General features: G+C 35.2%; 1 protein-coding gene across 1 annotated transcript in view; it reads left to right on the plus strand.

The window, feature by feature from the left end:
• CTNNA3 (catenin (cadherin-associated protein), alpha 3) overlaps positions 1 to 13170 on the plus strand; it is a 2453748-nt gene that overhangs the window by 1973994 nt on the left and 466584 nt on the right. The window contains exon 13 of the mRNA XM_006889022.1: positions 8790 to 8941. Coding sequence (XP_006889084.1) covers positions 8790 to 8941 — 152 coding nt within the window. The remainder of the gene's footprint in view (positions 1 to 8789; positions 8942 to 13170) is intronic.

A 13170-nucleotide genomic window follows, 5' to 3' on the forward strand; every position in this document is an offset into this window, starting at 1 on the left:
TTTGTTCTGCCTTTCTGCTAGCTATTCTTGAAATACTGTTGCCCTGGATACCTGGGTGTGGGGCTTTAAAAATTAACTTAGCTGAGAACTATAGAAACTTAAGTTTAATTCAGCTGAGAACTATAGGGACTATATTAATTTCAATCTTTTCAATTACACTTTCTGATATTAGATTCTCCTCAGTTACTTCAAGTAACATAAAGCAGAATTTCCAAAGCCAAATTCTGCCACCATTAGTAATTTTCAAAGATTATAGGATAATTAGAAATATTTTATTCTAAGTTTTATTAATGATAGAAAACATAACTTGGTAATATCATTTCAGATCATTGTCTGTAATAAGTCTGAATTTCTTTCTGACCTATTTAATCTGATAATTATGTGCCCTTCCCTCATTCAAAATGCACATAATAAACTTAGCAGGGATTAAGAAGGGATAAAATATTCCTTGGCTACTACTAAATGGGGCTCTAGTGCTAGTAAAAGTTGGCTCTTCTAATCTATTAACCTCATTGTCAGAAAAATAACATAAATTCCCCAATGTGCACAGCAATTCAGAAACTCAATGACTTATCGAAAAGAGGAAGTGTGACTTTGGGTTCACCGAGTCGACTTAATTTATAGCTGTTACTTATTAACTGTAGCACTCATTTTCCTTATTGGTTAAATGAAGATAATAATAGATTCTGCCTCACATGGTTTTTATATGTTTTACAGTGTGCTCAGTAAATGTTGGCTCTTCTTCTGTGTGTTCTGATAGCACAATTGATAAGTTGCTTTATTAACCAAAAGGAGCTACCTCTCTGGCAATTCAAATTCACCTCTCACTCTGTAGGAGAAAGATCAGTAATCCCCTCTTGTTCCATTAACAACCCTCAAAAACTTATTGGACAGTCAGCTATTTGTTGATTCTGATTTGATGGCGATGAGTTTGATATTAACCTTTATAAACCAACAGTTCAATTATTAACACTGTTATGTTCAAAAGATCTAGGTACATATATATAGTTGCTGTTAAGTGCCGCTGAGTCAAGGTCAACTCATACTGACACTATGAACAAAACCTAAACCCTGATCTGAACCCTGTTCTATAACTATCATTGTTTCTATAATGTTCATAGGGTTTCCAAAGGCATGTTGTTAAGGATGGATGCCAATCCTACTTCCAAGCCTATCTGAATCTGGGAACTCCACCAAACACTGTCCACCATGGGTAACCATTATGGTATTTGACACAGCAGTGCCACAACATTCAGCATCACAACATTTCGCATTTCTGTATAGCAAACTGACAGACCAGAGCTTTACCACTTAGAACAATGTTCTTCCCAGATTAACACTAGGCCTAAGGCCCTAGGTGGCTTTTAAATACAAAGGTCCACTCACCAGGTCCTAATTGATTTAAATAAGAGGGTTCCAGCCCACAGCTGACTGTTAGCTAAATCCAATAAATCCAATCTGCAAATAGGCATGATTGTGAACAAAATAAAAATAACAAAACAGTTTACACTCAACTTTCAACTAGGACAAGAACTTACTCTCCAGAATCCAACTGCTTTATACATAAGCCTCCAAGCTGGACACTTAGTCAAGGCCCAAACAACGTTTAAATGCAAAGGCCAACTCACCAGGTCCTGATTGACTTAAATAAGAGGCTTCCAGCCCACAACTGATTGTTAGCTAAATCCAGCAAATCAAATCAGCTCACACACAATTGTGAATGAAATAAAAACAACCAGTTTACACCCAACTTTTGACTAAAACAAGAAAGTGTGTGTGTGTTCGTCTATAAATAGCAACAATTGACAATATGAAAAAAGATAGATGACCACATCACATCAATATAGTTATCAAACTAAGTCATTATATAACTACTTGACAACTGAGAATAAAGAGCCCAAGTGACCCATAATCCATAACTATCACAATCAGTGTTACCTTTATCGCATACCTCCTAATCTATTCATTCCAGAAAGTTTTTATTTTCCAGGAATTGATTTTGGTGGAGTTTTCACTATTGTAGTAAATGTGAAGTTTCAGAAAATTAAATAGTCAATAAGAGAGGAGTAGGCAAATTCTGAATTAAGCTAATATAGAAAGGTAAGAAAAATTCAAAAGAGCTCTGGGCAAACTTAGAACTTGACAGTATAAAATGGATAAGATACTTTAAGTTTGAAGCTGATAAGATATTGATTCAAAGGCTACCTTTCTTGATAAATCTACCCTCCAAACCTCAGAACACTCTATCCTACTTGGCATTTCAATTGATTAAACTAGTCAATTTCAACAAATGGAATCTTTTGATCAATGAATGTGTAACATGATTGTATACGGTGTGTAAATATCTTGTTTTTCTGAAACCTAGGTAGATTATAAAGTCAGGACAGGTTGATCGATTTGTTATCCTTTCTAAATTACCATTAACAGCTACTTAATTATACTCAATTTGTATTTTCTTGAAAAGACGAAAAGAAAAAAAATTCTGCTGTGAGTCTGATCTAAGAGACCATATGTCCATAGTGTAAGTAAAGCATATTCACATCTGACGCTTAAGCTAATGAAATGAGAAATAAGTTACACAGCAGCTTTGAATAGTTCACTCGTGCTGTTAGAGTGAAAGAGTAGTAGCTTCCATCTGTACTTTACAATCTGAACATTTGTTTCTGAAAAGATTTTATTTTCATTTGAGCTAATATTAGTTTATTAGTAAAAGGCCCCTAGAGCAACTAAAGTGAGATTATATTGCCATTTTTAAAAGACTGTAATATTTTTTGTAAAATATCTTTAGTCTTTTTCACAATGTCTCACATGGAAGTTAAAAGTAGTTTTTATATGTTTTTTTGTTTTGTTTTTTCAAGAGAATGTCAGCAATTTAACTTTTATCATTACTGTCCCCACTGGCCATCATTTGATTCATCATAGTGACCCTCTATCAGATTTCTTAGTCTATAAATCTTTCCAGAAGTAAATTGATGTATTCAAACTATTGACACTAGTTAGGAGTCTGATGCATTAAGTACTATGTTTCAAGGATTTCTTACAAGATAAAAACAAAAGTTTTATTAGAGAGTGAGATGCTATAATTGTATTTGTAGGCTTGTTTGGTTTGTTGTTCTTGTTGTTATGTGCCCTTGAGTGGCGTGTGACTCATAGAGACCCTATGTACAACCCTAAACGCTGCTGTGTCCTGTGCCAATCATACTGTCTCTGACACTCCCATCACTTATTTGACATCCATATCGCTTATTTGGTAGATTTAAATTTTAGTAGACAGGAATATGAAAAAAAAGTCTCAACAATAGGACACTAGAGTGTTGGTTTTTATTGTTTTAAGGAGTTTTCTTTTATACTTTTAAAATACAATAAAAAGTATGGTTACATCATCTAACATATTTGTGTCCCTATAAGCCTGAACGATTTATTTATACACTTCCCTAAGAACAAACAAAAAAATAAACTATGTTGACATGCAAACTGAAATTTTTGCATTGCATTTACATTTTTATCTGTCTTGTATCTTCTTGCTTTATACTGTTGAACAGTTGACCCTCGGATGAGTTCTCAGAGGCAGTAAATCGCATGAGTTGGCGATTGCTCAGCAGCTAGTAGATCTGAAACCCTTGCCTTTGGGATTGCAGTGCTTATTCTTACCACTAGACCATCAGAGCACCTTTTACCTAGACTAGGTATTTGGAATACAAATGGGAAAGTTTTAAGTAATAGTTCAAACATTATAAACAGTGTAGTGACATAACTTCTATATAAAGCAAATTATTTATCATCATACATTATGTAGTAGATAATAGTGCATTTAATGCTAAGAAATAATTTTAAGAAGAAATATATTTAATATGTGTGAGTAGTATGGGAAGAAATCAAGTTGAAATAATAATGGCTGATGTCAGCCTAGTGTTAAGTACTTGTACTGCAATCCTGAAGGCACTCTGTTCAAATCCACCAGCTGCTTTATAGAAAAAAAAAAATGAGCAATCTCCTCTCGTACGATTTACTGCCTCTGAAAACTACTGGAGGTTCAGCTATTGGTCGTTTGAGTCAATGGTATATAACAATAATAACAGTGTAACTGGGGCAAAATCTTTCAATGGCTTTATATGTTTATGTTCTAGAATAGATTGCACTTAGTGAAATCAAGGTAGAGAAGTAAGAATAAGTGGAAGGTCATAGAAGACACAGAAGATTCTCACATGATGACTGAGCAACCGAATCTGTAATATTGAAAACTAGTCAGTGTCCTTAGAAAGAAAATAATGTTTTTAGTTTTAGATAAGACACATTGAGGTGTTATCAGACATTTAGAAAAAATTGTACTATGTGCAATGGGATCCACAGCTCTGGAATTAAGGTTAGGGACATACTTAGGTATATCATAATATGGGGACAGTAATTAATGTATTAACTTGGGAGCTATATCCACATAGATTTAAGATGTGGTTGAGAACAATGTTATTAGACAAAACGATATGAATTAGTTTTCTCTTTGTTACCTCATCCAAGAAATGTAAAAAGGCAGTGATGTGATAAAACCACATTAGTAGTAGTAGAAGAAGGAAAAGGAGGAAGAGTAAGAGGAGGAGGGGGAGGAGGAGGAGCAATGCCATCTAATAAAACTTTCTTTGATGAGGGACATGCTCTATTTATGTAATGCCCAGAAATTGTTTCCAAGAGTTACCTGTGACTGAACACTAAAATATGGTTACTGTGAAGTAAAATTTATTTACTTTTTTTTTTATTTAGCACTTCGTGGTTTTATTTCCTTGACAGTAAAACAGAAGGGGGGGCCAGGGCCCCAAATTTTATTTACTTCTAATGAATATTTTATGGCTAAGTACAGTTAAGGGAGTTCTAGTGGCTGGTGGTAAGAGAGCGCCAATCCTAAAACATGCAATTCAAATCCATCAGCTGCTCCATGGGAGAAACATAGGCAATCTTCTCCCATGTCTCTAAGAACTCACTAGAGGATCAGCTACGAGTTGGTTCCAACTTGTAAATATATAAGAACAACAGCAACAATGTGAATCTATTGATTAATGTATAGGACATACGTTTAGACTATGGACTTGTTTTTAGTCACAAGTTGTTAGAGGCATAAAATTGCGTGGGAGGAGATAGGCGATCTGTTTTCCCACAGATCAGCTGTTGGATTTAAATTGTGTGTCTTTGGGTTAGCAGTGTAAGTCCTTCCTACTTCTTATCAGAGCTCCCTAAACCATGACTAGAGGTGGGTAAAGGTTTTATGACTTAAAAATAAGGTATGTTTCCGTTGTTAGTTGTCATTGATTTGATTACCACTTTTGGTGATCTTTTGACAACAGAAAAAAATATTGCCTATTTCTGCACCATATCCATGATCCTTGATGTTCTGTTGTTTTTAGGTGCCATCAAGTCAAGCACAACTCACAGCAACTCTATGAACAACAGATCCAAACCCTGTTCTACCCTATGCCATCCTCATAATCTCTGATACACTCAAACCCATTGCTGAAATCAATGTGCCAACCCAGTCTCATTGAGTGCCTTCCTCTCTTTTGCTGGCCATTTATCTTTCCAAACATGATATACCTTTTCAAGAAATAGCCTCTTCTAGCAGCATGACACAGTATTTGAGGTGAAAGTTTTCCAACCTTGCCTCCAAGGAGAACTTTGGTCCCATTCTTCCAACACATTCCAGTTTGTTTTTTTGGAAGCCCATGGGATATCCAATAAATACTCTATAAATCCAATACTCTTCACCATAGATTAAAGACATTAATTTCTTTTCTATCATTCTGTATTCATTATGAAGCTTTCAGATGCATAACAAATAACTGAAAACACCATGGCTTGAAACAGGCATATTTAGTCTTTAAAATGATATCACTGCTCTTTGGTAATTTAGAGAGGTCCCTCACAGCAGACATGACCAATGAACTATGTCTCCTGATCTCCTAATTGCTAGTACCAAGGGTGTTGATTGTAGATCCAAGGAAGGTGATATTGTTGACAATTTCGATCTTTTCTCCATCTATCATGATGTCGCTTATCAGCCCAATGGTGAGGGTTTTTTCCTTCTTAATGTTGAGATGCAATCCATACTGAAGGTTGTAATTCTTCTGCAGCAAACGCTTCAAGCCTTCCTCAATACCTCTTCACTTTCAGCAAGCAACACTGTGTCATCTGTGCAATGCAGATGTTGGCATATCTTCCTTCTATCCCGATGCAACATTCTTCTTCAAAAAGTGCAACTTCTTAAATGATTTGCTCAGCATACAGATTTGATAGCTATAGAGAAAGGATACAACTCTGACACACGCTTTCCTGATTTTCATTAAAGGTTACCCTTACTTTTGCTGACCTTCTTCTTTGCTAAACATTCTCCCTCTTCGTAGTGACTGGTCTCTCCGAATGTCATGTCTGGTAGCTCTGGTGGCCTTGTGAAAAGGAGCTGCACTTTCAATACAAAGGCATGTGGTTTATATCTAAGAAGTTTATACCTGACTGATATACAGAGTTTAGCTAACATCCACCCAGTAGCACCATTAAAGAAAGACTTGGCAGTCTGCTTTCACAAAGATCAAGTAGAGAAAACCCTTTCAGCTGTTCTATACTGTAACTCATCAGGTTTACATGAGTCAGAAATGGCTCAATGGTGATGAATATCTTCTAGCATTAGCATCACTAAACAGTCAAAGACCCCTGGTGGTGCAGTGGATAACTCCAACTTAAACCCCCCAACTACTTTATTAGAGAAAGGGATACCCATCTGTTAAAGAGAAACAGGAAAAAAAAGAATGAATTAGAATTTACATTTTCAAAAATGCCTAGAGAAAGTAAGGAGGATACAGTTGAAACAAATATACTGTTTTTGTAAAAATATCTTACGGTCTTGGAAACCCAATGGGAGCTGTTATAGTCTATAAGGTTTGCATGGGTCATAAGGGACCCAAGAGCTCACACTAAGAACTACAAGATCTTTAAGGATTAATTTGTGCATCTTCACAAGAGGCAGAGACTACCTCAAACTGATGTGGTGGCAACTAACTAAAAAGGTACAAGTTGCCATCAATGAGAATCAATTCATCAATAACAACAGCAAAGCTTAAAATTGTGGGTAATAGTTGTCAACAGATTTGGCCTGAATTTAAATCTTTGTTCTACTATATAGCATAATAACAGCCAGAAAGACATTTGATTTCTCTGTGTCTTATTTGTTCAATTGAGCAATAAGCCAGGCTAATATGGGTCTGTTTTAAATGTAAATTAAATCAACTGCTTAGAGCAATGCCTTGAACATAATGCATAGCCAACGAATGTTACAATCATTAACATTAAAAGTAAATGTGGATAAATATTTAACTTGAAATATTTTGAAATCTAAATGAAAAGAAAAAATCTATGGATTGGTCTTATGAATAAATACATTCTTAAAAATGTTAAGGATAATGTTATTTTACTTATTATAATTTCAAATTTTTTAGTATTTTTTTTCTTTTTTCTCATCATGATTTGAGGGAAAGTTTACAAATCAAATTGGCTTTCCACCCAACCATTCATATGCATTTTGCTTTATGAGATTAATCGCTCTCTTTGAACCTTTCTTCTCAGATGAATATTGCTCTTTTTATCTTGTACGATTGATTTCTTTTTTTCTTAAGGAGTGGGCACCTCTCTGGTTTTACTGTTTTCTCTCTACGCCTGACTGTCCTAAAAGCTGAACCACAGGAGCAAATTTTGTTCCAGGCTCTAAGAAGTCATAGTGCTAGGGGTTTTCTCAGTCTCTCTTGGTCTGTCTAGTAAGTCTGGACGCTTTTATGATTTTTAATTTTATGCCACATTTTATGCCATTCAGTTCTCATTGTTGTGGATGTTGAAGTTCATGTGTTTGTTAATCCTTTGGACAAATTGTTTCTATGTGGCACTGCTTTTCTTCTCTTTTTGTTTGGACAGGGTGTTGTGTTATTTTAGATATCTATAATTTGCATATGGAATTGATTATTTTTTATCTTTTTGGTGATAGGGAAAATAACTTACCAAAAATTCATTTCTTGTATTTTCACTACTTCTATAAGTAGAATCAGTAACCTTAAATAAATTTTCTTCTTTTTTAAAAACACTAATTCATTCTTTCCTTAAACTTTTTAGGTACAATGTTAATACTTTTCCCAGTAATTGTTCTTTGTCATTGTGGAGGAATTCATATTGGATAGAATGAGAAAAAAGTTGATAAATGAGCCAAAGTCGGTAAACCTAAATGACTTAAAGGGAAATATAATATTTTTAGAAATGTAAACTATTTTCAAATCAAAATAGTAAAAAAGAATCTTTCACCATCTTTGACTTATTTTACTCTTTAGAAGTATACTACCAATATATTTTATATATTGCCATGTAGCTGGGTGAGGCTATTTGAAGAGGGATACTTTGCTTGGAAAGATAGAGGGTGAGCAAAAAAGAGGACAGCCTCTGAAAAGACAAAGTCACTGTAGTTGACAGTAACAAAGTGACTTCAGCATTATGTACTCTAGTATGTCAGAGATGAGAGGATGATACAGGATAGGGCTGAGTTCACAGCTACTTTTCATAGGGTCACTCTGAGTGATACTTGACTTGATAGTACCCAAGATTCAAAGAATATATTTTATTCTTCTTGTGCTAAAATTAATGATAATTAAAATTCTGTTGCTATACACTTAATTAAAAAATAAAATTCTCAATTACTTAAGAAGCTCCTGACATGAAAACCAAAAAAACTACTGAAAAGGACAACCTTTTTTTCTAATTGATTTTAACAGCAATACCTGAGTTTGTAACACAAGTGAATGTTGCCTTGGATGCTTTAAGCAAGAACTTGATGGATGTATTTGATGACAATCAATTTGTGGACATCTCAAAGAAGATCTATGATACCATTCATGATATCAGATGTTCAGTCATGATGATTCGGGTAAGTTTGCTTTACCTACTGTGAATTATTGCAAATCTCTTCACCATCTGGAATGTCTGGAAATGACTACAAGAAATGTTTTACTTATGTCAGTGTTGAAATCCATTAGAACTTGAGAAATTCATATGATCCCCAACGTCAGATCTTCTGTCATAAACAACACTTTTACTTATGTGTTTGGTTATAACTTACACAAATGAGCACATTTAACTGCTGCATGTGCAGAAATGATAGTGGAGGATTTGTTAAAGTGTCAAGTGTCACAAACCATAATCAGAAGCTTGAGAAATATATCTAAAATACTGTGCTATTTTTCCCTTGAACAAAACTAAAGGATCTTTCTCATTGCTGTACTAAACCTGGCAGAAAACTGTATTTAAAACAAAATATCTGTATAGCCAAACCTTCCCAGTCTAGATGAAGAACCAGAGTGTCCTGCAAGAAAGCTCATGTGAATATTGCTGATGACAAGACCAGAAATACTTGAACTGTTTCAGCCTTGGAGTTGTGTATTTAGGAGAATATATGTTGTCTTCACAAGGATATAAGTGAGTAATTTGCTATGAAGCACACTATTTAGATAGAGATCAAAGTGATCTGTTTTTATCTATTTGTTAATGTTTTGGGGTTTTTTTTTGGTTTTTGTTTTTGTTTTTTTACAACACCATAAAACCTAATTGATGTCTTTCAGAAAGTGAACATGCAAAATATTTGGAGATACCTCATCTTAGCATGAATTTTCATGCAAGGTTTTCAGAAACTAAAGACATGCTTTATTATCAGTCTATTATGGTAGGATAGTAATTTTCAAAATATTGAGTCTTCCTATCGATGAATATAAGTTGTTGATTGCTCTGAGTTGAAAATGACCTGTAGCTGACTCTCTAGTGGGTTTTCAGAGGCTGTCGCTCACACAGGAGATTGCCTATCGTTCTCCTTCAGCTGGTGGATTTGAAATGCGTGCCTTTGCATTGATAGCACAATTCTTACCTTTAAGCCACAGGAAGCGAATACTGGAAGCAACAACATGCCTCTGGAAACTCTATTAACTTTGATAAATGGAAATCGTTATAGAAAGGCTTCAGGCCTTTTGTTTAAAGGATTATTATGAGTCGTGTTCAACTTGACAGCAATCAAAACCAACAACAATTGATGAACAGGGCACATTTTCCCATTTCTTAGTCTTTTGTTATGTCTTGCAGAAGTGTTCTGTAGTTTTCTTTGTATAGGTCTGTTGTGTCTCTAGTTAGGTTCACTCCCAAGTATCTCAATTTGTGATTGGCTATTTTAAATAGTATTGTTTTTTGGTTTCCTTCTCTGTAACTAGTGTTTTTAGTTTGGTTTTTTTTTTTTTAAGTCCTTGGGATTTTCTGTGTATCATATCAATCATATCATATCATATCACATCGTATCAAAATAGTGATGGTTTAGCCATCTCTTTGCCAACCTGTATGTCTTTTATTTCCTTATGAAAAATAGGGAATTCTGTGGGCATAGTCCATACAGTTGTGCTGTTAACCCAAAGGTGGCACATCTCTAGTACTTTGATTCCATCCAAGGGAAAAGAGAGGCAACATCTTCTCCTATGAAGTTTGGTAAGGAGTTATGCTGCCCACCCAAAGACAAGTGGTTCAAATCCACCATTGGCTGCTTAGGAGAAATATGCACAATCTGTTTCTGTGTGATTTATAGCCTCAAAAAAGCCACTAAAGGGCCAACTATCAGTTGGTTCTCACTTGAAGGCGCATAACAACAACCACCTGTCATGTGATTTATAAGCCTTGTAAGCCTATGAATCAGTTCCAATTCTGTTGCAATGAATAAGTAATTTAGAAGAAAGTGAGACAGATAAAATGAAATATGAAGGAAAGAATGCTAATATAAGCAACAATTTTATTTCACTGGCCAACTGAGGATTGATCCTACTAAAGAACTTGTTATTTTTGAAAAAAAAAATCTACTTTTATCTCACCTCAGAGTATGAGAGTATGTATGTATGTACCTTGATTGGAGGTGATTCATAGATGTGGTGCTTAAGCCTCATTATTGAGCTAAGCAAGTTCTGTAGCCAAAGGAAAATGTCCACTCTGACAAAGAGAATTTCTCATTGTTGTAGTAGGACTGGACAGTGTATCTTCAAAGTATGTACAGAGGTGTTAGTAGCATCATAAGAGAGAAATAGAAGTATTGAGGAAATATAGTTAGATCCTAAAGAGTTTCTGACCATAGGTCAATTCAATAATTTAAGAAATATAAAATAAAAAAAAGGAAATATAAAGTCATATGGGACCTTGTAAGCAAAAAGGTAAACAGAAGTGTGTCCTAGCAAGACTCATGAACATTTATGAGAACAGTTATAAGAGAAATGTTAAAGACATCAAGGTACAGGAACTGGAACTTCAAAGCTTCTGAAACTGAAACCAAACTGTATATACATATCAGAGAGGAAATCGTGGATATATACTGGTAAGTAACCTGCATATAGCAACTTATATATGAATGAAAATTGTAACATTGTGCCATTTCTATGTCTGAACAACAAAGGAATTTACTGAGTATATTCTTTTGCAAGGTGTTTTTAAGCCTTTTACTGTTGTCATTGTCATCAAGTTAACTTCAACTCATGTGACCTCATGTATAACAGAATGAAATATACCCAATTCTTTTTTAAATACTAGTTTATTTACAAAATTTTAATACATTGTTTTCAAAATCATATTATTACAATTTCCCTCACTCCCTTACCCATCAAGTTGTACAACCTTAAAATTAATCCCCCCTTCTCCTGCATATCCTCATCCCTCTGCTTCTACCTTCTCCCACCCCTCTTGCATTCTTATACTCATTCTACAATAATGGTTTTATACAATATTTACCCTTGTGGGACTAAGTTAGTTCATCCAGCAAAATGCTCTATAGTCCCTCCCAAGTTAGATAATAATTTACAAAATCATTGTTTCTGTGTGCTGCATAGTATTCTATTGTGTGAATGTACCATAACTTCTCAATCCTTTCGCTTGTTGTGGTTGGACATTTGGGCGGTTTCCATGTTCTTGCAGTGGTAAATAATAAAGCTATGAACATTCGTGTGCAAATCTCCATTTGTGCCTCAGTTCAAATTTTCTCGGGATATATTCCAAGTACTAGAATCAATAAAAAACTTTTTCCAACAGAGTGAAAACCTACAGACTGGGGAAAAAACATTTGTTAATTCCATCTAAGTCTTAGAACAAAAATGTACAGAATATTTGTGGGCCTCCATGAGAAAAAGACTGATAACCCAATTACAAAATGAGCAAAAGACATGGAAAGAATTTTCAAAGAGAAGAAAATAGAATGGCAAACAGACACATGAAAAAAAATGCTTCAGATCATTGGCAATAAGAGAGATTCAAATTAAAACCACAATAAGGTATCATCTCACTCTAGTAACAGTGGCAAAGTTAACAGGGAAGCAAGTAATAAATGTTGGTGAGAAAGGAACTCTTACACATTGTTGGTGGGATTGTAAAATGGTACAACCACTCTAGAAGGCAGTTTGATGCTTTCTCAAAAGCTTGAACATAGAAATTCCTTATCACCCAGCTATTCCACTACTTGGAAATATACCCAATTCTGAAACATCTTCATAATTTAAGTCAAGGTCACTGTTGTACCTATGAGTCAATTCATTTCATTGACAGTTTCTGTTGATTTGCTAGCTCATTATTGCTGTTGTTGTTGTTGTTACGTGCCGTCAAGTCATTTGCGATTCATAGCAACCCTATGTACAACAGCCCTAAACCGTGCTCTATCCCGTGCCAATCTCATTGCCTCTGACACACCCATCACAATTACCCCTGTCACTGAATCAATCCACCTAATAGAGGGTCTTCCCCTCCTGCAATGTCCTTCTACTCTACCCAGCATGATGTCCCTCTCTAAAGACCTGTCTCTCCTTACAACATGTCCAAAGTATGTCAGACGAAGCTCCAGAATCCTTGCCTCCAAAGAGCAGCCTGGTTTAACCCTCTCTCGGGTGAATCTGTTTGTTTTCTTGGCCGTCCATGGTACATTCAATACTTTTCTCCAGCACCACAGCTCAAAGGCGTCAATTCTCCTTCTATCCTCCCTAGTTATTGTCCAACTCTCTGATGCAAAGCAAGTGATTGCAAAAACCATGGCCTGTATCAGGGACACCTTAGTCTCCAGAGAGACACCGTTGCTCTTGAGTACTTTAGAGAGGTCCC

The sequence above is a fragment of the Elephantulus edwardii genome, unplaced genomic scaffold, assembly GCF_000299155.1.
Source record: "Elephantulus edwardii isolate Elephantulus edwardi_28Jun2011 unplaced genomic scaffold, EleEdw1.0 scaffold00074, whole genome shotgun sequence".
Lineage (NCBI taxonomy): Eukaryota > Metazoa > Chordata > Mammalia > Macroscelidea > Macroscelididae > Elephantulus > Elephantulus edwardii.